This window comes from Idiotropiscis lumnitzeri, chromosome 4, assembly GCF_059441095.1.
Source record: "Idiotropiscis lumnitzeri isolate Australia: NSW breed Sydney's pygmy pipehorse chromosome 4, RoL_Ilum_1.0, whole genome shotgun sequence".
Classification (NCBI taxonomy): Eukaryota; Metazoa; Chordata; class Actinopteri; order Syngnathiformes; family Syngnathidae; genus Idiotropiscis; species Idiotropiscis lumnitzeri.
Window position 1 is genome coordinate 19506420 of NC_142394.1, and position 24504 is coordinate 19530923.

Below are 24504 nucleotides of genomic sequence, written 5' to 3' on the forward strand. Positions count from 1 at the left end.
TGGCCTGCGGGTTTACGGCCTCCAGATTATTTATGAGTATTGCCCAAAGTTCACCAATAGAACTGCAGTAACATTCACTGTCAGGAGAAAAAAAAAAAGGGAGCGGCAGTTGCCCATTTTTTCTTCAAGGAACAACTTTTTTAATTTACCCTACAGGGTCCACAATTGAACCCCGTTTACGGTTAGAAACAGTATGTAAATTTTTTAGGATTAAATGTAAGAATACAAACAAGTGCTTGACGCATGTAAATGCCTTTTGATAGAACCTACTGATGTAAGAAATGTAGTTAGAAGAAATAAATATTAATAGTGGCAATCTAGACCAGCATCAAACATTTTAATGCATTTTAAACGAACTGTCGTCGGTTCCGTTTGTGTATTTTGCACAATTTTGCTGTTTTTCAGTTCCCGGGATGCATTGTGGCATGCAATGCTCAACATTTTCTGTCCTAAGTCGTTCATGATTATCGTTTAGGTCGATGTTAGGCGTAGTTCGTTGAATGTGTGTCAATGAACTGACCGGTTAAATATAAATCTCATACATAAAATCGTGACTGTGACTTGCGAGAAATTGTAACATGCCAGTCAGTTCTGTTGAATTCCTCTGTGATAGGAAGTCTCTCCATTAACTTGAATGACTCCAAGATGCCACAAAATCAACAAACATCTCGGTTCTCCTCTAACGGAGATAAACAGCTGATGCTCGCTTCGTGTTGTTCCAACTTGAAACTGATCAAATATGGTTGCAGAAGAGTTTTTATAACGTAGCCTAGTGATGGCAAAATGAAGCTTCAAATTTGCTTCATGAACCAGTTGTTGTATTTCTGAGTCCTGTAGATGGCACTGTTGGTTTAAATAAAGGGTTTAAAAAGTGCCAAGTCAGCGTGCTTTTGAACAGAGAGTGCCATCTGCTGGAGCCCAAAAATACTACAACTGGTTCATGAAGCAGATTTGAAGCTTTATTTAGCCATCACTAACGTAGCCCATCGCTGACCTAAACCGTATCTTTTGTATTTCCTTGTAAACCGCCAGATTTTAAGGATCGCAATCTTTGCAATATCCTGTTTAAGGGCTACAATAAGTATAATTTTGTAGGTCGCCGCCTCAGTCACACGCAGCGAAAAAAAAAAAAAGCGCATGGACCAAGTTGATTTTCACATCACTACGTTGTGTAAACGAACATACCGTAGTAAATGTATGCACTAGGCACCACGTTTGCAAGCAGACAATATCCACTTTCTTGGAGCGAACAGTGAGCCAGAGATGCAGTGCGGGGAGGAAAAAAAGAAAAGAAAAAAAAAGGAAGCACTGGCACAGTCTGCAGCCCCACCAGTGAATTGGGCGTTCATCAGCAGCGTGTGCAGTGGAGCCAGCTGGAAACTTGTAATAACCTCTTTGGCTTACTGCCATTCGCCATTTAGCAGACCACTCGTGGAGCATCGGAGTGCGGCTGAGGTAAGGTCGTTCTCTGTCCAACTCGCGTGCATAACTTCACTTCCAGACACAAGTTCGAGAAACTGCTGCATATTTCTTATTAAGTCAATTCGGGAGTAAATTGAGACAAGGTGATTATTATTTCAGTATTCCATAATTTTCGTGATATGGTTGCGAAACATTATTGTGGGATGTATAGAACTGTTTTTATGCAACACGGTTACTTTTAAGGAAACCAGTGAAGTGCTAAATGCGGCTCGCTTCGAGCTCACGTCCAGTGATTATGTAGCAGGATTGAGTTCATCATGTGGAAAAAAAGAAGCTGAAGGTTCATCTGTTAGTAGCAAAGGGAACACCCCGGAAGCTCCTCGGAGAGCCTGAGTGATTATTCTGGACTTTGTGAGGTGATTAAACTTCGTTATCGGCTGGCGGGCCAACACCTCCGCAGACAGCTCGCTCAAAGAGGTACTCCATTTTGTTATCCTAAAACAGTTTCATCCTCTTGGAAAGTGACTCGGAATAGGAAGATAGAAACATCACAATGTGGATGTCATAAAGATACGCGATATAGACGGTATAAATGGTCATTTCCGAGTCTAATAACATGTCCAATTCTTGCTCAAATTATCTCAAATTTTAACCGGATGTGTAAAGTGTTAAAAGTTGAAATCAGTCATAAAAGCAATGTTTAAAATCTACAAATGAGAAACCTGGCCAATATTTACAAACACAATTCCTTAACTGTGCTCAGAATCATCTACGCATTCCCGACATCTTAATTACTACTCAGAAAACACTGTTGTGGGCTCAGGCCAGAGAAAAGTCTTAAAAAAAAAAAAAAAAAGTATTGCTCTGGTGCTATCTTGGGGCCAAGATATTATTGAAGAAAGGGGAGCCGCTTTATTTTGTCAGGTTATACCTTCGGAAAATAGGGAAAAAATGCTTTGCCACCATCTTGCGGAATTCACGTACAGCAGGGCTCCGTCCCCGTGCCCTGTGAATTTCGATTGAAATTAGTCAAATGAAAAACTGAAAATGAAATTTTTTTCTGGTGTTAAGTAATCTCAACTTTGTTTTTTCTTAGCATGTGTTTAGTCCATAACTTTTGAAAAATTGGCAAAGGTGTTCAAAACCGGTGTATTGGCCCCCTGCTTAAAAGAGAAGTTGATTAGACCGAAAGAACGGCTGTGAGCCATTTTGCATCAGGTGAACTTGAGTCAAGATCATTTGGTTGCTAATTATTGACAAGAAAGAGAAGAAAATGTGTGTATTTTTTCTTTTTTCAAAGTTCTGTCTGACTGTTGCCAGCAAGGGTCACACAACCTTGATTTCTGGAAGGTCATTTATTCTATGATCAATAATATTAATAATAATGCATCAATCCAAAAAAATCCATAAATACCCACCTGCCACTTCTCACTAGACGGATTCGGAACTTTACAGTCATGACAAAATACAGAAATAATTCAAACTAAGAAGGGTCACCGAAACTAACAGACACAAACGCAGAAGGTTGCATAGTTACTAGAAAATACATTAACAAGCTACAACATTGGTACAATTTGTTTAAAACAAGAGTTGGATGCTCTAACAAAGATAATATTGCTCAGTGTCAAAATATTGGAAGCAATTTGCACTTTGTATTGGGCAGCGAAGTTTCACACCGCAGAAAATTACAACAGTAATAAATCTAATCATAATAATACTAAAAACATTGAAAATGAATTCCATCCTGCTTTTTGAGATCAGTGAAATTCAATTTTCCATGACTCCCGATGCTGCAAATGAGAGAAAAAGAACTTTACAACCAGCTTTGGCTCCACGTGTATGATTTCTCCCCCCCCCCCCCATCACCAGTGGCGACTTGGGAGACGTCAGTAATCTTGGCCTCGGGTTAGAAAGTGTCGCGAGGCAGCCAGACTCATCTAGCTGAGTGACAAGCTTGGAGGCGGCACATGCGCTTCATTTTTGTCCCCAGAGGTGTCAAGTTGCACTATGGTCGCTTCAGCCAAACAAATCGTTCTACCAATTTTGTCGCAATCAATATCAGTGAGTATAATCATGTAACAACCCAAAAAAAAAAAACAAAACGTCTGAACGGGATTTTTATCCTCAATATTGAGATTGCAATTTAATTATTTTTTAAATCATTTTTTTTCAAGGTACTCTTCTTCTGTATTTGAAATGATAAACTAATGCATTATTTTGAGAAATTCAAATAAAAGTTTTTAAATGACCAAACTTTACCCATCAGTCTTGTTTTCTTTTACTGTTCTGTATCATTTGCTTGTGAGGAATGTGAATATAAACTCTATGCCTATATGAGGGTAATTATGTGGCATTTTGAAAACAGAAAGGTATTAACTGAACAATATTATATGTGCAGAACAGCACCATACTAAAAGCCATTTCCAATGTTTTGGTATGACCAAATCAAAATTTATATTTACAAAGTTCTTGATATGATGCAGTTCTGCACCACTGAAAACTAGTATTGTTAAAAATTAGACTGCCCAAGTCGTGATAATGCTGTGACTGGTCCATGCATTTATTTATAGTCAAGCCCTCCGAAGTAAAGAAATTCGCAAAAGAACGTTGAAAAAAAAAAAATAAAAAAAAATGACAATTTTCATTTTTTTTTTTTTTTTACATCCATCTGCTCAAGTTGAAAAAAAGTTCCAAGTCCAACAGGCTTTATAGGCTCTCCATACAAGCATGTCAAATGTTGATTTTTTTTTTTTTACTCCAATAAGTTCACAGATGCACACAATTACATTTCTGAATAATAAATATAAGAAAGTGAGTAGAAAAGGAACCCTTGTGTTATATAATAACTTAAAGTAATATAGTTGCTGTATTGTTCTCAACTCCCTCTCAAATATAAAGCTGGATTTGGTGAGCTCTCGGCCAACTTCTATTGACTTTCCTTTGGATCCCATGGAGCCAAACATCATTCTAGCAGCCTTTTTAGGGAGTCCCTGAGCTTCAAAAAAACATTTTCACATCATTGGACTTTTGAATTCTCTTCACAAAGTCAGTGCAATCTCTCTTACTTTTGCCAAGCAGTTGTCGTGGCCTAATCTGTGGCGGAGGTGCGGCTTTGCTCCACGGTGTTCAAGATGAGACAGACGGCGGCAGTGAGCAGCAGGTGCATGGCCTCGTACAGTAATTTAGGGGAGAAGACGCTCCAAATGAAGGGATGGTAGCGCAGGCCGGTCATCAGAACAATGTAGGCTGCCGCCGGCACCGACCTGAGCAGAGCCAAACAGTAACAACCGTGGCCCATTGCGACAGGACTCCTGCGGAGGAAAATCAACATTAGACGGGGGATCGCTCAAGTCAAGAAGAAGAAAACGGCAACGCATCCACCAGTCACTGTTCTGGAAATTTACCATTCGTCTCGAAAGACTCGGTGACGCAGCATGTCCCCTTTTTTTTGTCGCTACATCGGCAGGGCATGCAAATCGTGACTCGTGCCTTTCTTCGACGAGCCTTTCAGTCCAGCAACGACACCAAAAGAACGACGTCGTTGTAGTTGAACAAAAATAGGCTACGCTTTAATTCCACTTGGAAACAAATAATAGAAAACAAGGTCGATCGCGTCTTCCTAATTAACTTTACGTCAACACCAAACTTTTCCACTTCTACTTGCGCTTTACGGCAGCCCAAAAGTAGGACAATTTTATGGAGCCTACATACTTACATATTCGTAATAACTGTACTTTCAATTAAAAAAAAACATCAAACAATGTATAAATGTTCAATTAAAACGATTCCAATAAGATGCAAATAATTAAATATATAATTAACCAAAATCGACTTATGGCACCAACATTACCCAAGGTTAGTCTTCAGCTATGTTCCAAGGACAGTGGTACCTTGCCTTCGCAGTTTATTTTTAAATTACATTTATTATACTCATTATGATCCCTCAAGGGGATATTCAAACTCACACTCTGCAGTATATTGTTTATACACCTGGAAGCCAAATCATATATGAAGGCAATCAAGGAGATGGTGGGGTAAGTGAAACGCCATCAAGGCTCAAACATAATGAATTGATGAAAAAAAAAAATGAGCAACACTCGTCATACAAAATATATCCATTCATCCAGAATGCGAATCATTCAGCAAAACTTGAAGGTCAGGACGATTTGGTTTTGGTCATGTCATTATCATGTCAACTTCTTCTCTTTGTGGGTCATCTTTTGTCTCTTCTTCCGTCAGCGTTCGGTCTCTCCTTCCTCATGCGGTCTTTTTCTACTCTGGTTGATCTTAGCTCGACTGACTAGGACCTGCCTTACTGTCATCAGGAATTGCATGCATGGCAAGGATTAAAAAAACAAATGCAAACAATGCCACTCACCGACAGCATAATGTTTTTTTTTTCTCCACTTAGTCTACTTCAGTAAGAGCAAACACTTAATTATTTCAGTTGGCGTAGATTCACAATCTTTTGATATTGTGAGACTAGGACCTTAACAGGACAAAAAAAAAAAACATCAATAAGCATAAGATACATAGCCTACATTGTTTCTTTGGAGGGGGATTCTGCGATTGTTTCTTAATTTTTGTTCCTTCTTATTTCTAAACACGACAGCAGGCACCACCTAGCAAACGTTATTAGCACAATTCCAAAGCTCTTGGGCCAAACATGATCGTGGAGGCTTGTCAACCTGCCGACCAGGAAGAAGAATGCATAGAAAAGAGTGACAAAAAAAGACAATTAATCAATCTTCTTGCTTGAGAAAATGTGCACTGGTGTGTAACTGAGGAGATTTGACCAGGCAAAAGTCCCAGGTGAGGGGGCGGGAACTTTGAGCACATTCCAAAGAGGGGGAGAGAAGAAATGCAGATGAAGTAGGAGACATGGCAAGGAGTCCAGTTTGGAGGGAGAAATTGAAACAGAATACCAGTTAAAAAAAAAAAAAAAAGGTGTTACGGTATCTGCCATTTGTATTTCTGATATGCGGTCTCATCAACTACAAAGGGCAGTTCACTTGCATAAAAAAGCATTTTGGGATTGAAGTTTGTACGACTTTAAGATCAGACTGACTGGTCTGACTTTCTGTACAAAGGAATTTGGACATTTATACGCCTTGACATTCTAACAAAGACGGATTATGTCCTGCATTGAGAACAGTTAACAAGCTACATTCAAAGTCATTCAGAGCTGCAAGCTGTGTCGTGAAAAAAAAAAAAAAAGAACAAAAAAAAGCATACAACGGGTGCTGCATTCATCAGAGGCCAAAACATGAAAGCGATAGGCCGACCAAACAACATCCTAACAACGCACCAGGGAGAGCCACAAAGCGTGTGGTGAAGACGCTTTAACACCGCCGCTTGGCAAATCAATTGTGCTGTTAGACTAAATGTAATTTAAACTCCGCGTGCGTGGTTATACAGACGCCCGGTGAAACAGATCAATGAGACAGCGCTGCGTTTGAATTTATTCAATCATGCCTTGTGAGATTCTCTTGTGCTTTTGGAAATTAATTAGTAAAAAAGCAAGGGTAGGCTGATGTGTGCAAGTGGCTTTAATCCCGACACGATTTAACATTTTGGTTTCTGGCAATGAATACATGGTCAGGGACATGCCGCCATGGCGATAGTTTTCACGGGCATGACTTACAATGTCTTACAAAAGTCATAAGCATTTTAATTAGTAAAGAATAGAAACATTTTCTAAGGCACTGGTTCTTAAATGTTTTTGCACCAAGTGCCACATCCAAAATACAGATTTTTCTAAGTACCACCATCATGACAAACATCAAAATACAGTACAATAGTAGGCGTAAGTGTTAGAAAAAAAACAAAGGCAGTCGTTTTTTTTTTTTTCTGATAAATATATTAATGTTATACAGTTTGAACTTCACTGCGTGTAAGCAAAGGAAAATCAAAAGTTTCATTTAAAAGGGCCATATTATGATAGTTTAAGCATTACGCAGTTAAGTATAGGTATTTCTTCAGAAATCTGGGATATTTTGGTGGCTATTTTTCTAATCCAAACAGGAACGATTCTGTTCAAATGCATTCTAAAAAAAAAAACCTAAATGGAAAAACAAAACCAAAATAATCCTTACAGATTGAAGGTTTGTATTGCATTGTGATTGTAATGTCATTGTATTGGAATTAATTGCAATGATTGTAATTGTATCGTACTTAAAAGCCAAATACAACAGAATTATACTTATCATTTGTAACATCATGCAGTTTGTTTGCATAGAAGTAGAAGGAAACGGCAAACTACAAGTGGTACCCGCATCACTGCCATGTCTGCCATTGATATAATGCCTAATAATGCTAATTTTGACAAATGTTATTCATTATTAAGAATATAGTGCACCTAATGGTAATTTGTTATAAAGTCTACCGGTCCATCAAATAATATATACAATGTTGAACGACAAATTCAAGGCCGCCAACAACCACACTGTCTCTTTGACATTCTCCATTTGGTCATGTGCACTCTTAACAGATTGTTTGTACAGTGCAAACAAACACATTCTAACAACGAAATGAAATTCAACGTCATCCAAACCCAAAGAATCCATGTCGACAGATGTTGTCCGTGTCATTTATCTTCTTTTAGAGCAAAAAATACAAAACAACACACATAACACCAACTCAACCAAAGAGCTTGGAAGGTTTTGGCCATAAAGTAGAAGAAAAGCACCAATCAAGATCCATTTTTATGATGCACAATCGCAACAGAGCTGCCATACAGTTGATAGCGTACATAAGTAGTTAGCACTCACCTGTTTCTTTCTGAGCTGAGGTAACAAACAAGATGGCAAGCCCAAAGCAGTGGCCCAGCATATGTACTGAGGGTGGTTAAGAAGATGGTAGAAGCGTCCACGTAGTTTTCTGAACCGACAAACCACACTGAGATGTCCACAGTTGAAATGCTGTTGGAATTACCCTGCAAGAGCATGCAACAATTTTAGCATTACACACACATACACACAAAAAAATAAATAATACAAATACAAAACAACGGGAAAATAACATCCGTGGCTGCGTGCTTGGCACCAAGTTGATCCAATATAAGTGAGCGTCCACTAAGTTTCTGCAACATCACAAAAGCTGTTTTAAAAGAAGTGCTCAAGATGAAATTAAAGCGACTGGTCTGTCGGTTTTAATTCAGGGGAAGTGACTACGTCCATTTTTAATGTAAGCCATTCAGTCCCAAGGCGAAAAATGTCAGCTTTGAGTTGAGCGACAATGTTATCGCTCAGGGGAACTCAGAATATTCGGTGTGATGTAATTGAAGGTGGTGAAAACGGCAACAGAAATGACAGGAATAGGCAATACTAAAATCTGTTATATTTTTAAATATTAAGTATGGAGGGACGCACTAATACACAAACATCAAGCTCCACAGAAAGCGACAAAGAGCAACAATAACAAAATGCGTAAAGTGTATCGTCACCAGTGTTGCCATTGATATCTTGAAACAAAAAAAACAATCACTTTACTGATTACTTGCTCTAAAAAGTCATTAAATTAGAATACAAATTACTTTAGTATCGTGCTTCTCAAATAACCCTGTGGGAACATACTTTTTTCCCCACCGTACAATAGTAAAGTGTAATTGGACATCCACTCCACTAGTTGGCAGTGGCGCCCTCCTTGCCCATTGTGCGCAGCGAATATTAACTCCACGGTGTAGGTTTGTTTTGCAGCGGAAATGCTTTAATTTAGAGTTGCGGCGTAGCGTGGGTGGTGGGGGCGTGAATTGTTTTCTTCTTACTGGGAATGGGGGGGGGGGGTGGGGGTGCGCAACAGGAACTAATTGAGAAGCACAGCTTTATAGTTTGGCAGATACTGGCAACCCGGCTGAATCTAAAAATGACATCCAGTTTTGCCACTTAAGTAGAAGTGCGTTTTAACAATTTGCAAAAGACAATTTGTTTTTATAAAAACTAAAATAACATTTTGACTTATCAAATGTATTTATTTACTATATTTTTATTAGATCAAACCTGCTCAAAATCTTTAATTGAAGTGTAGGTGGCCTCTGCAAGCCAATTTTGCATCCATCAGACCCCATCGTCTAAGTGAGTCAAGACTGCAGGTTGAAAGAAGCATGAATCAACTTTGTAGTTACATACATGCTCAAATGCTTCTGTGATTTCGCAAAAAAAAAAAAAGAATTGTGTGATGACATTATTAGCAAGAAATGAACAATCAGACAGTGAGCTACATAGCAGAAATCCGACTTTTCACATGACAACAAACAGGCTCCTGTTATGACACTTGCTTGATGGCCTGGAGAGATAAATTCTTCTGGCTGAATTGTTATGTGTAAAAAAAATAAAATAAAATCGTGACTTGAGATTTTGTTATGAGTCACTGTTGTAAGCAAATCAAGTTTGGCCACTTTTTCCATCAGTGTGGTGATTCATATTTTCTACAGACGCTTGCTCAGTTGCAGCAGAATTCATCCTCATAGGTCCCACTTGCGCAATCTGGCTCATTCCTCAAGATAAAACGCTTCTTTTCGGAATGATCAAAAGTCTAAATGTTTGTCAATGTAAAATATCAAGAGAGCCAAATTATTTCCCGGGAGTTTAAGTCCTGAAATGACCAAAGTGTGTAATGATACTTGTGATGTTGGCAACTGCGGCTACGAGGAATATTTCCGACATTTCCCTCGTGTTTTTGTGTTTGAATAGAAAAAGCAGAAGTGAGGCTAGAAAAAACCCAGACAGATTTCAGAGGCAGTTTTAAAATGAGTATTTTCAATGATTAAAAACAAGTCCTGTGAGCCTCCAGGGGTCTGTTATTTTTAAGGTACCATCTTTTTTTTTTTTTTGTGTTGTTTGGCGCAGAGAAATTTAATGTACTGATATTTAGTTGTGTTGCTTTACCTCGACTAAATGCCCAGTTGCACCCGACATAAAAAAATAAATAAATAAAATAAAATAAACACTAAAATAAAATAATAATCAATGCAATTTCTGTGAATTTGGGCGAAGTACCATTTTGAATTTGCATTTAAAAAATTAATCCCCCAAAATATTCAAAACAGAACACATTTTCCCCACATACTTGAGATATTTGCTCAACGTAGAACACTGATAACAGAAAACACACAGTAGCCACAAACTGAAATGTGGTTTTAACATGTTTAAGTGTTAGACTAGGATTGGAGATTTTTTTTTCCCAGTAAGAAAGTGTTTAGCAAGGACAAAATTGATGGCAATGTCGGCATTGTCATTCACTACCATTCTGCGCCAACTGGACAGGTTGTTTATTTGACATATGTTGTGGTGGGCTCCTCAAACACCAAAATAATACCTGACATTGAGTTAACACTCACCCAGGGCCAATATTTGTCAGAAACTGCGCATCACACTTAGGTCAAACATTGATTAAGATGTCACTTAGCAGTTTGCTTAACTTCAAAGGTTTACTTTGCTGTTCTGCCCGAGGTCAGCCAACATAGGTGGGAAAAAAATGAACAATTTAGTCCCCCGAAACGAATGTATTTAACATCTAAATGTAAATTACACAAATTAAAATAGAAAGGGCCAGAACGGAAACTGAACCATTAAAAAAAAAAATAATAATAATAATAAACCTGTCCATAACACAACTCAAACTCGCAATGGCTTAAATCACACACACTGACAAACTTGGGCAGAACCATTTTAGGGAAAAAAACTCTCATGATTTTTCTGACAGATGATGCGATTTCGATTTAATTTGCGATTTCGATTTAATTTGCAATTTCCTTTCAAATGCAAAAACGCAAATGGCGTTGTCTGAGATGGCAATTTCGGTCCCAAAACGATAAATCCAGCCATTATCTGTATCGCTTGTCCTCACAAGGGTCGCGGGGGCTGCTGGAGCCTATCCCAGCTATCTTCGGCAGTCGGCGACACCCTGAACCGGTTGCCAGCCAATCGCAGAAACGATAAATCGCTTGGCCATATGATTGTACAAAACCTGACTTGCTTACCTGAAAGTAAAAGAAGGCCTGACCAAACCAGTAGTGCATGATTGTGGTTTGTGCTGCATCATAGTGAAGCTTCTTCCAGATGAACTGGGCCATAAGCGTTTGGATGAGCAGGCAGGAGCACAAAACGGGCAGATTGTGGGGACGAAACAAGAGTGACACCAACAAGACCAGGCCGCTGTAAATCTCCCAGAGGCCCCTGCTCTTCAATTTGGCATCAGCGGTGATGATTTGCGATCGCAGCAAGTCCTTTGTTCCCGTGAAGAGGATACCCAAAATGAACACGTATATGAAGCGTGCTTCCACGGTGCCCCTGAAAGAAACAGTCACGGACAATTACTCAAAGGGCACAAAAAAAAAAAAAAAAAAGACACATGACCATGAATCCATTTGAAATGTGCCTAAGGAAAATATATCCAAACAAGCCACTAAAAACGCGAATAAAAGTATGCACTGATTTGAACCGCACCTTGCTTATGATCACTACTTTTTCCCGTTTGAAAAGCAAAAACAAGAAAGTTACAAAAATGACATTTAAGATTTTTGATACTGAGAATGTAACGCACTTCAGTAGTACGTGAACCGTAACCTGTCGAACTTCATGAACACATTTCAAATATTATTTAATTGTGCTTGCTGCATATTTCATCATAATCTTTGTTATTACAACGTAGGTAACAAAATGCTTGCAATTATGTTGCGACGCTCAATTGTCATCACTATTTTACGCCGTTTTGTATGACAGTCACTTGTTATGCAGAATACATTGTGTTTCTTCTGTTCCATCCTTTCGGTCAGTACGCACCCAGCCAAGGTAATATCAATAATTTAAAGTATGAGACTGGAAGACAGAATGAATTGCCGGAAGGAAACAGACTTTATGTGCATCACTGTACTGCACAAAAAAAAACGAAAAAAAAACAAAACGGTATCAACAGTTACCTAGCAATTTTTTGCCGCATGTTTTCATGTAGCTGTTAATTTTTTTTAAATAGACAGAAATATAGGCGACGATTTGTTCTTGTAGGGTAATACAAATACTAATTATTAATTATAATTAATTAATTAATTAATTTGATGCATCTTTAATTGGTTCCATTGACCAAGCAAAAATGAAGGACATGCAATTAGTCCAAAGCTCCAAAAAAAAAAAAAGCTCAACAAAAGAACATGTTCCAAATGTGAAAAATCTGAGACAATAATTTGAACATTTAATCCTAGAAACAGTAGACAGTCTTGACAAAAAAGGATGCACAGCAGGCAGATTATTTTCAAATGCCTACTTCCAGTCAAAGGCTTTTAACCGTCATTAACCAACGGGATGCCGTCAAAGCTGAAACAGAACGACGGCAAAATGGCACACCTTAGAGGAGCTGAGCAAGCAACGGAAATATATTATTAATCAGTGTGTTTTATGGAACCTGTTACAGAGAAAAGCGGCAGAGCAATACACGTCATACTCTTCTGTCTTTATTATTCAAAACTCTCCCAAAAATATGGCAGATATTGCACTGATCATTAATTAATGGAGAGCAAAAGAAGTGAATTTGCGAGGTGAGTGACAGGAATAACTTAGCAAGAACGCTGAGTTACTTAAGAATGATTGTAATATGAATATGAATCAAAAAGAGATTCTGACTCGTCATCTCTTGATTACGCTGCCCAACAGTTCCAGCTATTTTCTATACTGTACCGCAGCCCATCCCAGCCGACTATGGGAGCGAGGCAGAGTATACCCTGGAATGGTTGCCAGGAAATTGCAGTCTCTCCAGTTATGAAGTGTAATTTATTTTCAAGGCACTGGGGTAAAAAGTCATTACCAGCAGTAATTGTGCGTTTGTTCACAAGCTGACTTTGGTGCAACGAGACATTAAGATTTTCCCTCCAGAAAATAAGCATTGGTTTTTCATGTGAGAGCCGCCCAGGTTGTTTCACATAAAGGACAAAGTGCTTAGGGAAACTACGTTCCTTACACCACCGGAAGCAAGACTCGTTTACGTTGTCTGTTGAGAGTGGTGACGGTGTTTCGGGAATGCATCCATGCGAGACGTGAATGCGCCACATTTAAGGGAATGAGAGGAGGCGTTTTTGATTGGCAGCAAATGGACTCGACTATGTTCGTGCCCACAACGGCGCAAACCACCCTTCACATAAACTCCTGGTCTAATACAACTATGTGGAAATTTACACCACACACCACACCGGAAATGTGCCTGTTATGAAAGAATGTCAACTGCCTAAGCAGGCCATTTTCTTCTTACTCGACAACTCGGTATACCAATAAAATAATTATCGGGCTGTTGAAGCAGATTTTTGCGATTGTAAATATTCCCGCTTGCCAGACTGCACCACTAATCTATAAATCTGACACAATAAGGCTTAAAAGTAAGGTAGGCAAAATGTAATGGTCTAAAAGGCTCAAACTGTGATGTATTCACAGCACATGCTTGTCTATCATTTGCCAAATAAAGTGGAGTTGCTATTTATGTCATCAGAACAAATGGCTATTTTCCAAAACGGCTGCATTTATTTGAACATTTTTCTGCCAGAGTGTATCTCAAAACTCTTTTCATCAACATTTTCAACAATGCCAGCCTATGCTTGGCTTCACTTTTTTCGAAAGCTAAACCCATTCTCAATTGAAGTTTGCTTCCACATTAGCGTCCGCAAACAACAATCCAATCAATTCAATCCAATTTGCGCGAGCATTGCTTGGGTGAAACGATCCTGAATCCCTTTGTCCTTTTTTAGCGGGTTTCATTTTGAAGATGATTTTTTTGATGACGTCACGACTTGATATTTTTAAGCTTGTTATGGCCCATAATATTTCTCGATTCATTTTGTGAATGCGCCGGACAATGTCTCACAATGTCACAACCTTAGATTTATACAATTATGTGCGTACACAGCCACAAAAAATAATACTGGAAAATTAATTTCACTAAATACAAAATCACAGTCCACAACAATGTAAAAAATGTCCAGTTACAATTCCAAAACTTTGCAAGAAAGAATGAAGTAAAGCAAAAGCTCATAGGAAAAGATTTCATGCATCACGTGACCATGTTATCATGCCAAAAACATGATGACAAATTCAGATGTGATCAGCGTGTTCGAAGTGTCATAAAACACACGTCCCAAATCATGTAGCATGTTTTGACGGCTCTCATATATAATCGGCAGTTTTTTTTTTATGCGCGCTTGGCTTGGTTGGGAAATGATGATTTCCCAAGGGAAAGCAATCTTTTCCTTTTTTCTTGAATATTGCCGCGACCACATCCATCACAATTTATCATGTTCAAATGTGCCATTTAGAAAGTGGAGAAGTTCCAACATCCGACGGGGGAAAATATACTTCAACGCATTTCAAACTCAGGAAAAAAAAAATCACTGAGAAGGTTTGAGCACTGAGGAAAAGCAGGTTTGGCAATTGCTCTAATATTCCAATTTTCTTCTACTCCACATATCAGTCAAATGGATCCAGGAACATTTCAATTGACTGAAATTGAATGAAAGGTAATTCAAATCAGCACGACATGACAAGGTGAATCAATCTGACCTAGTACGGTGTTAATAGTTGCAACAGAGGACACAGAAAAGTACAGGTGTCCTAAAGGTAAGGAGCAGAGAAGCTGTCAGGATTTTGTTACCTTGGAAACAAGCGCTGGTGTGGTTAAGAAAGCAAAGACTCGTTGGCCCAATCCCCTCATGTTTTAAATGCCCTCTTCATAAATCACCTGCATGAAACTAACACGTTCAGTAAATCAGACCAACATCTATTTCATGGCGAAAGGAAAACATTAAAGAAGAGAGTGGAAACACAGCACTCTTGATGCATTTAAAAAAAAAAAATCATTGACAATATTTGGAGCCTCTCTTTTCAAGGTCAAATCCCTTTTTTGCACTTACACCATCAAGCTGGATTTTTTTTTTTTTATATTGCCAAACCACCACATTTGGATTTTGTCTCGTCTGCTTGTCATTTTTTTTTTTTAACTCTTCAAGCTTTCTTTTCGTAGACATCACATGTGCGGTTAGTGTAAAAATTGGCGCATCTTCATGTTCATGCCGAGGGCAAGTCTAGTTTAATGTGCTTGGGAATTTGGCAGACCGTGCTGTGCCACGCCGGGCATTCTGGGGGACTGAGGGTGTTTTCTTTTGACATGTCCCCGGTGCACCTGACAATTTGGTGACAGAAAGTAGACGAGGCTTTAGACCGGGTGAAAACAGGTCTAAGTTGTGGCGTGGGGGGTGCAATGCAATTTTTGTGAATTTGATTGAGGCGCAGGCAGACAGATTCTGCGCTTGGTTGATGTGTAGTGAATATCATAAGAAAGTTGGCTATGCTCACCCCCACAACGCCGCAAACGCCCCTTTTTACTTGGGCTATCTACAAAAATACTCCACCCAGCCGCACAGTTAGACTGCAGCTTATGTTAGACTTGCGCCGTGCACGGAGACGGGGGGCTCTTCCTCTCTGAAGTGCACCGCAAGGAACCAGCAATGTTATATATACATAAAAATATAAAATATCCCTCCTCAGACAGTAAGAAAAATACACTGCAATCGTAAGCACACACATTATGTGTTATGAAAGCTGTTTGTGATTTCCCATGCATTTCATTTTGTAACATATGGCATGACTTTGAAAAAAATAATAGTTTCAAGTTTAAGATACACGTATTGAGAAGTTGTTGATTATTACTACTAACATACTAACAGTTAAAGATAGTTTCCAAAACAGGATTATACCACTGAAATCTTGCACAAAAAATGATTTCAGTGGTCTTATTTGGCTTTGTGGGAGTGCATATTTAATTGATAACTGTACAAAGCCAATGACAGATCCTCGGCAGGTCAGCAAGAGCGACGGTGTGTGTGTGTGTGTGTGTTTCTACGTGTATACAAGGTTCACAGGTGTCTCAAGATGGGTTTGAATACATTTCCATTTTTAAGCGTGATCTGTATGCATGAATACATTTGAACTGGAAACAAGCATGACCGTCCTGCACAAGATGAAATGGTTCATGCGCTGCGCAGCTGTGAAGTACAAACACTCAGATGAATAAGAAAAAACAGTGAAAAGGTTTTTCTGTTTTTTTTAAGATCAAACGTAACAGTGTTGATCCTCACACTATTGCTATAATGGTGAGCTATTTTATGTTGGAGTAATTTCTTGCCTTTTGATCTTTTTTTTTAATTATGATAAGTTTTTTGTCCTAGTTTCCATTGATTCCTTGCAAATTTTGCAAGTTCCTTACCAATTGATATTACAATGAATAATGTAAATAAAATGAAAATTGTCAGAAGTGGAAATGTGTGTTTCCATTCATTGACGGAAGAAGAATCTTAGTTGGAAGAGGTATTTCTCTCAGCTAAAATGTTACCACAAATCTCCGAATGAGAGTCAAAAAGCCTGCGGCAAACAGGAAACATATTTTGTTTTCACTAGCCCACAAATCTTTCCAAGAAAATGACGGACACTAACTCTTAAAGTAGCAAATGTCATATTGTGAGCAGGCAAAATACTCCACGTAAGTTTTCAGAGGTGTGGCTGCAAAGACAACTTTCTATCACAAAAACTACTGCATCAATTATATATACGTAGTAACAAAAATATAAATCGTAACCTCTGGTCAATATAAAAAAAAAAAAAAAGGTGATGCAACAGGCATGCAGCTGCTTTTTAAAATAAATATTTGCTTAAACGAATGAACACAAAAGCACAAGTTTGAACATTAAATATCACATTTTTCTAATCAAAGGTAGGGAACAAATATAATGTAGTGAGAAACGCTCCCTACTAATGCTGGTTGAGGTCTGACGAAAAATCCAGGGGACACGTCAGCCGTCAACATGTCAATCATAGAGTTTGTTAAAAGGGTCTTGGGTTCCTGCATTGCCTCGTTCAGGTGCCCTTTGTACGGGCGGGGGTGAGAGGTTGCGCTTTTAATTAGGTGAGCGACTCGAAGAGGCTGCCAAGGAGGACGGGAGAGGTTATGAGAGGCCAAGCAACAGCATGGTAATAGAGTCGACTACACAGAGGAACTCAACTGCACACATTATTTGAAGTCGCCAAGCTACTCAATTATATCTACTGTATCGAGTTCTCTAATGCACAGACTAGTCGACATTACACCTCCACAATGACAATTAGAGTGCGATGTCGACGAGTCGCTAATCACGTATTTTTCGCTTGAGGAGGAGACAGCTGTCCAGAGCAGAACGTAAGTGGGAGGTTATTGAAATGTGTCTGTCATCTTAATTGATTTAAACTGTCATCCATCGCTGAATGTGCAGCTTTGGTTAGTCAGAGAGAACTGGTAGAAGAGAATAAAGTCAGGTTGATTCGGATTTTTAATCATATTTAATCCTGCACTATCCAGGTGGAATGAGATTGGGGAATTACTCAACCGCACACAAAGAGGTTGGTGATTATGAACACCACAAATTCTCCGCATGCAAAACACTGCAGGAAGCACACACAGTCAGGTTTTTACTGTTGTTGAAAACTATTGAATTAACTACATTTTTTTAAAAAAAATGTAAAATAAAATAAAATGCTTAAAAAAACCTAATTGAAACTAAACCTTACATTTATAAAACTAACAATTATAGAGAACATTTCCTTTTTTGGGCAATTAATATCATATACGAACTGTCATGCTTCATTTTATTTTTATTTTTCATATTCCTGTATATTGGTTGACAATTGCAATTTAATTTATTACACAATAGTTAGTGACTTTTTTTTTCTAGCACTCAACTCTCTCTCTCAAAAATGAACTATTATTGAAACGAATGAAAACTAAACTAAAATGAAGCCTAAAAAAAGAGAACCAAATAAAAACTAACAAACTTGCGCTAAAACCAGATAGAAAATAATTTTAATTTAAAAAAAAAAAGTCAAATTGAAACGCTACTATAAAGAAAGAAATCTGACTTTTGTAACCTAGAGCTCGTCAGTGTTCTTTTAACGTGTACGATCTGCGTAAATTCAATGTATGAGATGTCCATTGTTTGTGATTGTTTTTTTTTTTTTTTTTTATTATAATACTGTACTGAAAAAATATCCATGGCATGGATTAGTGACTAGTCGATGTCAACTTGACTTTCATCACATTAGTGTTGAAAATTATGAAGTGAGACAAAAGGACAGCAATAGCGTCTTCTATTTTAATGCATTTTTGTTGAATCGGCATTTATGACCGCATCAAGAAACACAATCAGAAAAGTAGTAGGCTCAGGTGCAGTATGACTGAAATTCCCAGGTAACATTTTTTTTTCCAGTCATGAGCAGTGGTCATGGTCAAGTGGGTCACGAAAAACTTACTTGGACATATTCCGACTGGAGTGTTGCCAGGGAAACAAGACATTGCCGACAGCTGCCCGGTAGTTGTAGACCCCCAAAAGTCCAAGTGCCAGAGCAACCTTGGACACCAGCGAGCATCGTCTTTGAATAAGGAAGTAGATGAAAACCAAACAGAGAGCAGACACCAGGGACAGGACCACTTTGTGTTCAGAGCTACAAAAAGAAAAAAGATAAAGAAGAAATTTTCACTTGTGCAATTTCCAAATTAATTTTTTGTTTAAAAAAAAAAAAACATAAAAAATAAATTACACAGCCACAACTTAGAAATATTTTTTTGTTTAATTAAATTGACTTGCAAAGTTCTATTATGAGTCTAGGTTGAATGATTAATTATAACTACCGAGCTTGAAGGATGAAAATGGCCAAACACAGATCATAAATGGTTCAGTGAATTTAAGGAGATTTGAATAATGGTGCATTTAGATATTTCTAGAAATAACAGATGAGGCGCAAAATAAGACAGTTGAAAAGAAGCCTTGTTCGTGTCGTTGATCAGCTGGGACAGCAGAGGAGTTAAGTACGGAGAGGCAAAATGCAGGCGTACATCTCATTATCTGAGCAACAGGCAACGCCGGTAGCAGAAACGATAGACGGGGAAAAGGTCAGAATCCATATCTTCATTCTACGGTGGCATGCATGTTAAAGAAGGAGTCACAATGCACTGAGCTGTTGAATGAATATTAATCAGTCTTTGGCTCTGAAAGCTTTTTTGAAACAAGAGCTTTTTGTGAACAGCAAACCAAGACTTTGATCTGTTTTAATATCTGAATAAGAAAACCGTTAAAGGCGATAGACACAAAGACAAAATTTGTATGTGTAAAAGAAGAAGTCATCTAAAAAATTATCGTGACAATAAGTTCTATGCGGCCACACTAGTCGAAAAACTGTATTCTGATTACCATATTTTCCGGACTATAAGACGCTATTTTTTTCCCCTAGATTTTGAACCATCAGCTTTTATGTGGATTTTTCTTTCACCACTAGGGGCGCTCTCTAGTTCAGAAAATACGATAAATCAAGATAGATTTATTTGTTCTCTTGGCTCTGTTCTGTTTTAATAAGCAAGGTTGTTGCAGTGTTAAAAGACACAGTTTTACAAATCTGTTTATGTACCTTTATGTGCATTCACAGTACAAAATCATTCCGTACATGCAGTAAACAATTTATTTTTTTTTCAACAAAGAAAACTGCTGTTTGTAGCCTGGTGCAGCTTGTATATTGTTTTTTTTTTTTTTTCCCCAAAAAGAGTTGCGGCTTATATACACATGCGCCTTATAGTCCGGAAAATACAGTACTATTGCGCTTGTGGAATATGAAGTAAGGAGCAAAATCCACCTAATTTTGTGGGCGGCCATTTTGACACATGCTGTCGACTGAAAATTACATCACAGTTGCTCCGGTAACGACCGATGACAGTTCATCTGTTTTCTGAGTTTGGTCACATGACTTTCGCAAAGTGAGCCATGATTGGCCGTTACCTGAGCCCTGAGCAACTGTGATGTCATTTCCAGTCAAAATCATCCCGAAATGGGACGGATTTTGCTGCTAAATTAGTATTCCACGAATGCAATATTCACTGTGTTTAGACTAGTTGGGCATATCATATTGAAAAATTGGTCGGTCGCACCTGTTCAACCAATGGCCGATATCAGGAAGATGAGCCCACTGAAAGCCCGTCTGGTTGAGGGAGCGCAGCAGTCGACAGCACAGCAGAACAAAGGGAGGTGTGGCTAAAGCTAGCCACTTCTCTGAGTAGATCTCTTCCTTAACTTTTTCTTTATATGGAATAAGAAACTCTTCTTCGTGACCTCCTGGGCCGCTCTGCTCTCTGAAATACTTGCGACACACGTCCTGGAAGACTGCCAGGCAGAGGGTGCTGAGCAGGAAGTACCAGGTTTGATGCTCCTCCTCGACAAAGCTGCTGGCCGCCAAACTGAGAGTGTGACCGGCGGTGCCCACCAGCAGCAAAACGTCCAACTCTGACAGAGACCACTCACTACTACTGATCTTCAAAGACGCCTGTGAGAAGGAAGATGACAACAGTGTGACAGTTAAAACAATCAAGTGTAGATTTCAAAGTCACAGAGAAAACCAAAGAACTTATTTGATATGCACCACTGAAAAGTTCTTTGAGCTGGATTTTCATTCAACTTTTTGCTGTATCAGTACCTTTGCAAGTTCGCAGAAGGGAAATGAGATGTAACCTTTAAAGATATTCTATAATAAGCAGAGGGATGCAGCAATAAATGATTTATTAGACCAACTGAAAGAAGAGACCAAAAGTTTTACCCTTCAAAATAAGTATCCGGCCAGTAGCATCCCACAGGTAAGCTATGAGTTGAATTTGGAAAAGTAACAACTTTGAAATAAACACTGCCAAAACAGTACTTGACAGAATAGGTGACAAATAAAAGCAAGACTCTAAAATTCTCCAAATATCACAAATTTGGGGGAACTGCGAAAACGCAGGGGTCGGGTGTAGTTTTATGTTGCAATATCACTAATCACCACTAGATGGCAAATGTCGGCCTAATATTTTTTTGCGAATTTTGAATTATATGCAGGACAAACATAGCAGGTCAATATTAATATTTTGAGTGAGTTCAATCACATGAAAAAAAATGCACAAGGTTTGTTTCTTGTTAAAGAGTCTTGTGGCATCCTTGAATGGTCTTTTTGAAGCACGGGAGCCTGTTTCCATTGGAAAATGACCGTCCCTTTGTTGTTGGGTTAGGCAAGTGGATCTTCTACACATGCAATGACAAATGTATCTAAGAGCATATATACTTTGTCTATATTTAAAATATTTTTGTCATACCTCTGATTACAAAGTTTGTGGTCCTACGTGGTCCCCAAGTAATAATGACGAAAAATTGTGGCCTCCTCCAACATTGAACTTGTTCATCTGTGTACTAATTAAATTATTTGGCTGGCTGATATATTTAAAACAAATATTAAGCTCATGATTTCAGGCAATGCTTTAAACAAACAAAATATATTAGAAGGAACGTTTGTTAATCTTCCGTAAAAACAGCATACGTAGTTCCAATATAATCCTAATGATAGCACTATAAGTATGTTTTTCCATTTGAAGAGAGTAATTTAGTCAAATGACAGCGTTAGGTTTCTAAATCGAGTGCAAGCCTAGTTCCCTTTCTCACCCATTTAATATTTTTATACTTTCCTTGACATTTCTTGGGTTTAAAAGTAAGTTCCAGTGTAACAAACGAGAAGAGCTCAACTCACCTTCCCATGTAACTTCAGTCCGAGGGGGAGTCGTCTTGTCGTCATCGAGAGCAGCAAACAAGACATGGCTGAAGTGAAGGCGATAGCGGCAAACACAAGACCCCAGGAGAGGGTGCACAAGTAGCAGGAGCTCTCAGCAGATGTGCACACCAGAACGTGCGCGGACGCAAGCAGCAGGCACAAGAGGTAAAAAGGCAAAGAGAGCAGGGCCGAGATGACTGGAAGGTCCACGGTCGCTGAGCTGCTCAGAGCTTCGGGCATTGCCAGCAGTAAGATCAACAGCAGCTTGGAGAGAACAGAATAAAAAAGCTTATGTTAGAACTTTATGAATGATGGATGGGGTATAGTAAATGTGAATTTGAATAAGTGTCAAATAGAAAGTCGTCTTGGTCATTAGGTTCTAAGGTGTACAGTGTTTTTTTTTTTTTTTGCTTTACACGTGACAATTAAAAAACATGTCTGTATTGCATTTTTTTTTTTTATTTTACTGACGAAGAGGAGATAAGAAATTTATTCCCATTTTTTTTTTGGGTTAATGTTCCAAGATGTATGGGAATTAAATGCATGCTCTTTTTTTCTTTTCAGACTGATTATTTTTGCTAAAGTTTGGAAGTTTTTGGATTACTCTAATGGCATTTCAAGCTATTTCAATTAAAAAAAAAAAAATTATAGACCAGTGAATGGAGTTACGAGCGGGACAAATTCGCGGGATGAATTTACGTCAAGAGACAAATTATCACAGTTTAATTATCAATTGTTTCAGAATCTGAATAAATCATGGGTGAGGGTTTTCAATCAACAAATGAGCTTGATTTACACGATTCTATCTGACAAAATACTCGGAAATGAGATCCATGGTGTTTACCTGAAACACAAAGAACATTCCAGCAATCATGGAGTACAGGTCGTACTTGCCCAGCTGCTTACTGAGGGCTGAGCTCATGGCTGACAAGGCCTCCAAATACTGCTTCACCACCTTCTTGCCCATGTTGGTCAAGACCTCGGACGCGTTTCCCTCCAAGTACCGTTTCATCCAGCTCCCATGCGCTTTCTCGGCCACACGGAATTGTTCGAAGCCTGCCTCTGGATTGGGAAAAACATGTTTTTTTATACAACTGATATGGAGCTGTGCACAGTTCAGCAACATCCACTGAGCTAAACCAAATCAGGCCATGTGTAAAATCCAGAACAATTATCAGGAAATTAAATATGCTGGAAACTAACTAGTATCTAGAACAGGGGTGGGCAAACTATGCCCCTGGGGCCACATGCGGGCCGTCATACGTTTTAATTGGGCCCGCCAAATATGAAAAAAATTAAATGAATAAACCTTGTTAACACTCCATCCATCTGCTCCTGGTCCGGCCCCTCTGTCAAATTTTAGAACCCATTGTGGCCCGCCAAAAAAACCCCAAAAAGTTTGCCCACCCCTGATTTAGAAGCAAGTATTTGCTTGCTAACTGAAAAAAAAAATGATCGCATGAGAGAATTATATTTCTCAGTCGTGCTTTTGTAGCCCATTCAAGGGCACAGTAATGCAGTAATTTCATTTGACAGTTACATTAATGAATACGCTAGCTCTCCTAAAATGTAGCAGTATAACAAGAGTATCACAGCAGCAAAGCAGCTGATAAATGGTAACTGGGGATTTGCCAAACAGAGGACTTGCTACAAATATTAGAACCTTAATCCAAAGGCATGAATCATACAATATTGATGGACCGCGCTCATTTCTCATCAGCTTCAAATTACAGCAAGTAGTTAATGGCCCTTCAAAGATGCCGCAGGAAAAACACAACAAGCTGGAAATTATAATCACGTCCTTATCATAATTTAGTGTTGCTGTACCCGTAAATAGAAAACAATTTGGATTATTTTGTTTTGACTTAAAAAAAACAAACAAACAGACATTCTGGGTCACAGGTAACTGGAGCCAATCTCAGCGATTCAAACACCAGACGAGAGGCGCGTTATAGCCTATAGCAAACCAACCATTCACACACACACACACAACTATGCACAGCACTTCAGCATTTTGGCCTGTGGGAGGAAGTTAGAGTACCGGGAGAAATCCTTCCAACACCGGATCTCCTGACGGGGAGCCAGACACGCAAATATCATCTTGAAAAATTTTCTTTTACTCATTTAAAGTTGTTTTTCCAACCCAGTCAGTCAACGATGACCCCAACAAGCTACTTAAAAAAACATCTCAGGTGCATTTCCCAACAGTGACAACTCAAGATTCAATATCTGTATGAGAAAGGGAAAAAATAATAAATAAATCAACATATCCAGAAGTAGCTCCGCTGAAATAATTTCCCTCTCATCTCATCACCATGGAAACCTTAGACTAAAATAGAGAGTAAAAATGTCAGTCTCTCTCTGCCAGTGCGTCTAAAAAGGAGAAATGTGCAAACTCCAAACGGAAAGAGCAAGACGGAGGACAGTCCAGAGGCACGGGAGAACGGCTGTAAGGTGGTTAACGCTC

At 38.7% G+C, this 24504-nt stretch overlaps 1 protein-coding gene across 2 annotated transcripts in view; it reads right to left on the minus strand.

Moving 5' to 3' along the window:
* The window catches only part of pigg (phosphatidylinositol glycan anchor biosynthesis class G (EMM blood group)), a 38160-nt gene that overhangs the window by 3327 nt on the left and 10329 nt on the right, over positions 1-24504 (minus strand). The window contains exons 7-14 of one of the 2 annotated variants that reach the window (XM_088294846.1): positions 22882-23099; positions 22017-22301; positions 20398-20789; positions 18732-18923; positions 11402-11711; positions 8193-8356; positions 4488-4733; positions 4207-4417 (exon numbers count right to left, since the gene is read on the minus strand). In XM_088294846.1, the coding sequence (XP_088150972.1) occupies positions 4511-4733; positions 8193-8356; positions 11402-11711; positions 18732-18923; positions 20398-20789; positions 22017-22301; positions 22882-23099 (1784 nt within the window). In that variant the 3' untranslated portion in view covers positions 4207-4417; positions 4488-4510. Of the gene's footprint in view, positions 1-4206; positions 4418-4487; positions 4734-8192; positions 8357-11401; positions 11712-18731; positions 18924-20397; positions 20790-22016; positions 22302-22881; positions 23100-24504 lie in introns of those variants that run through there. The other variant, XM_088294845.1, reaches the window with a different exon arrangement.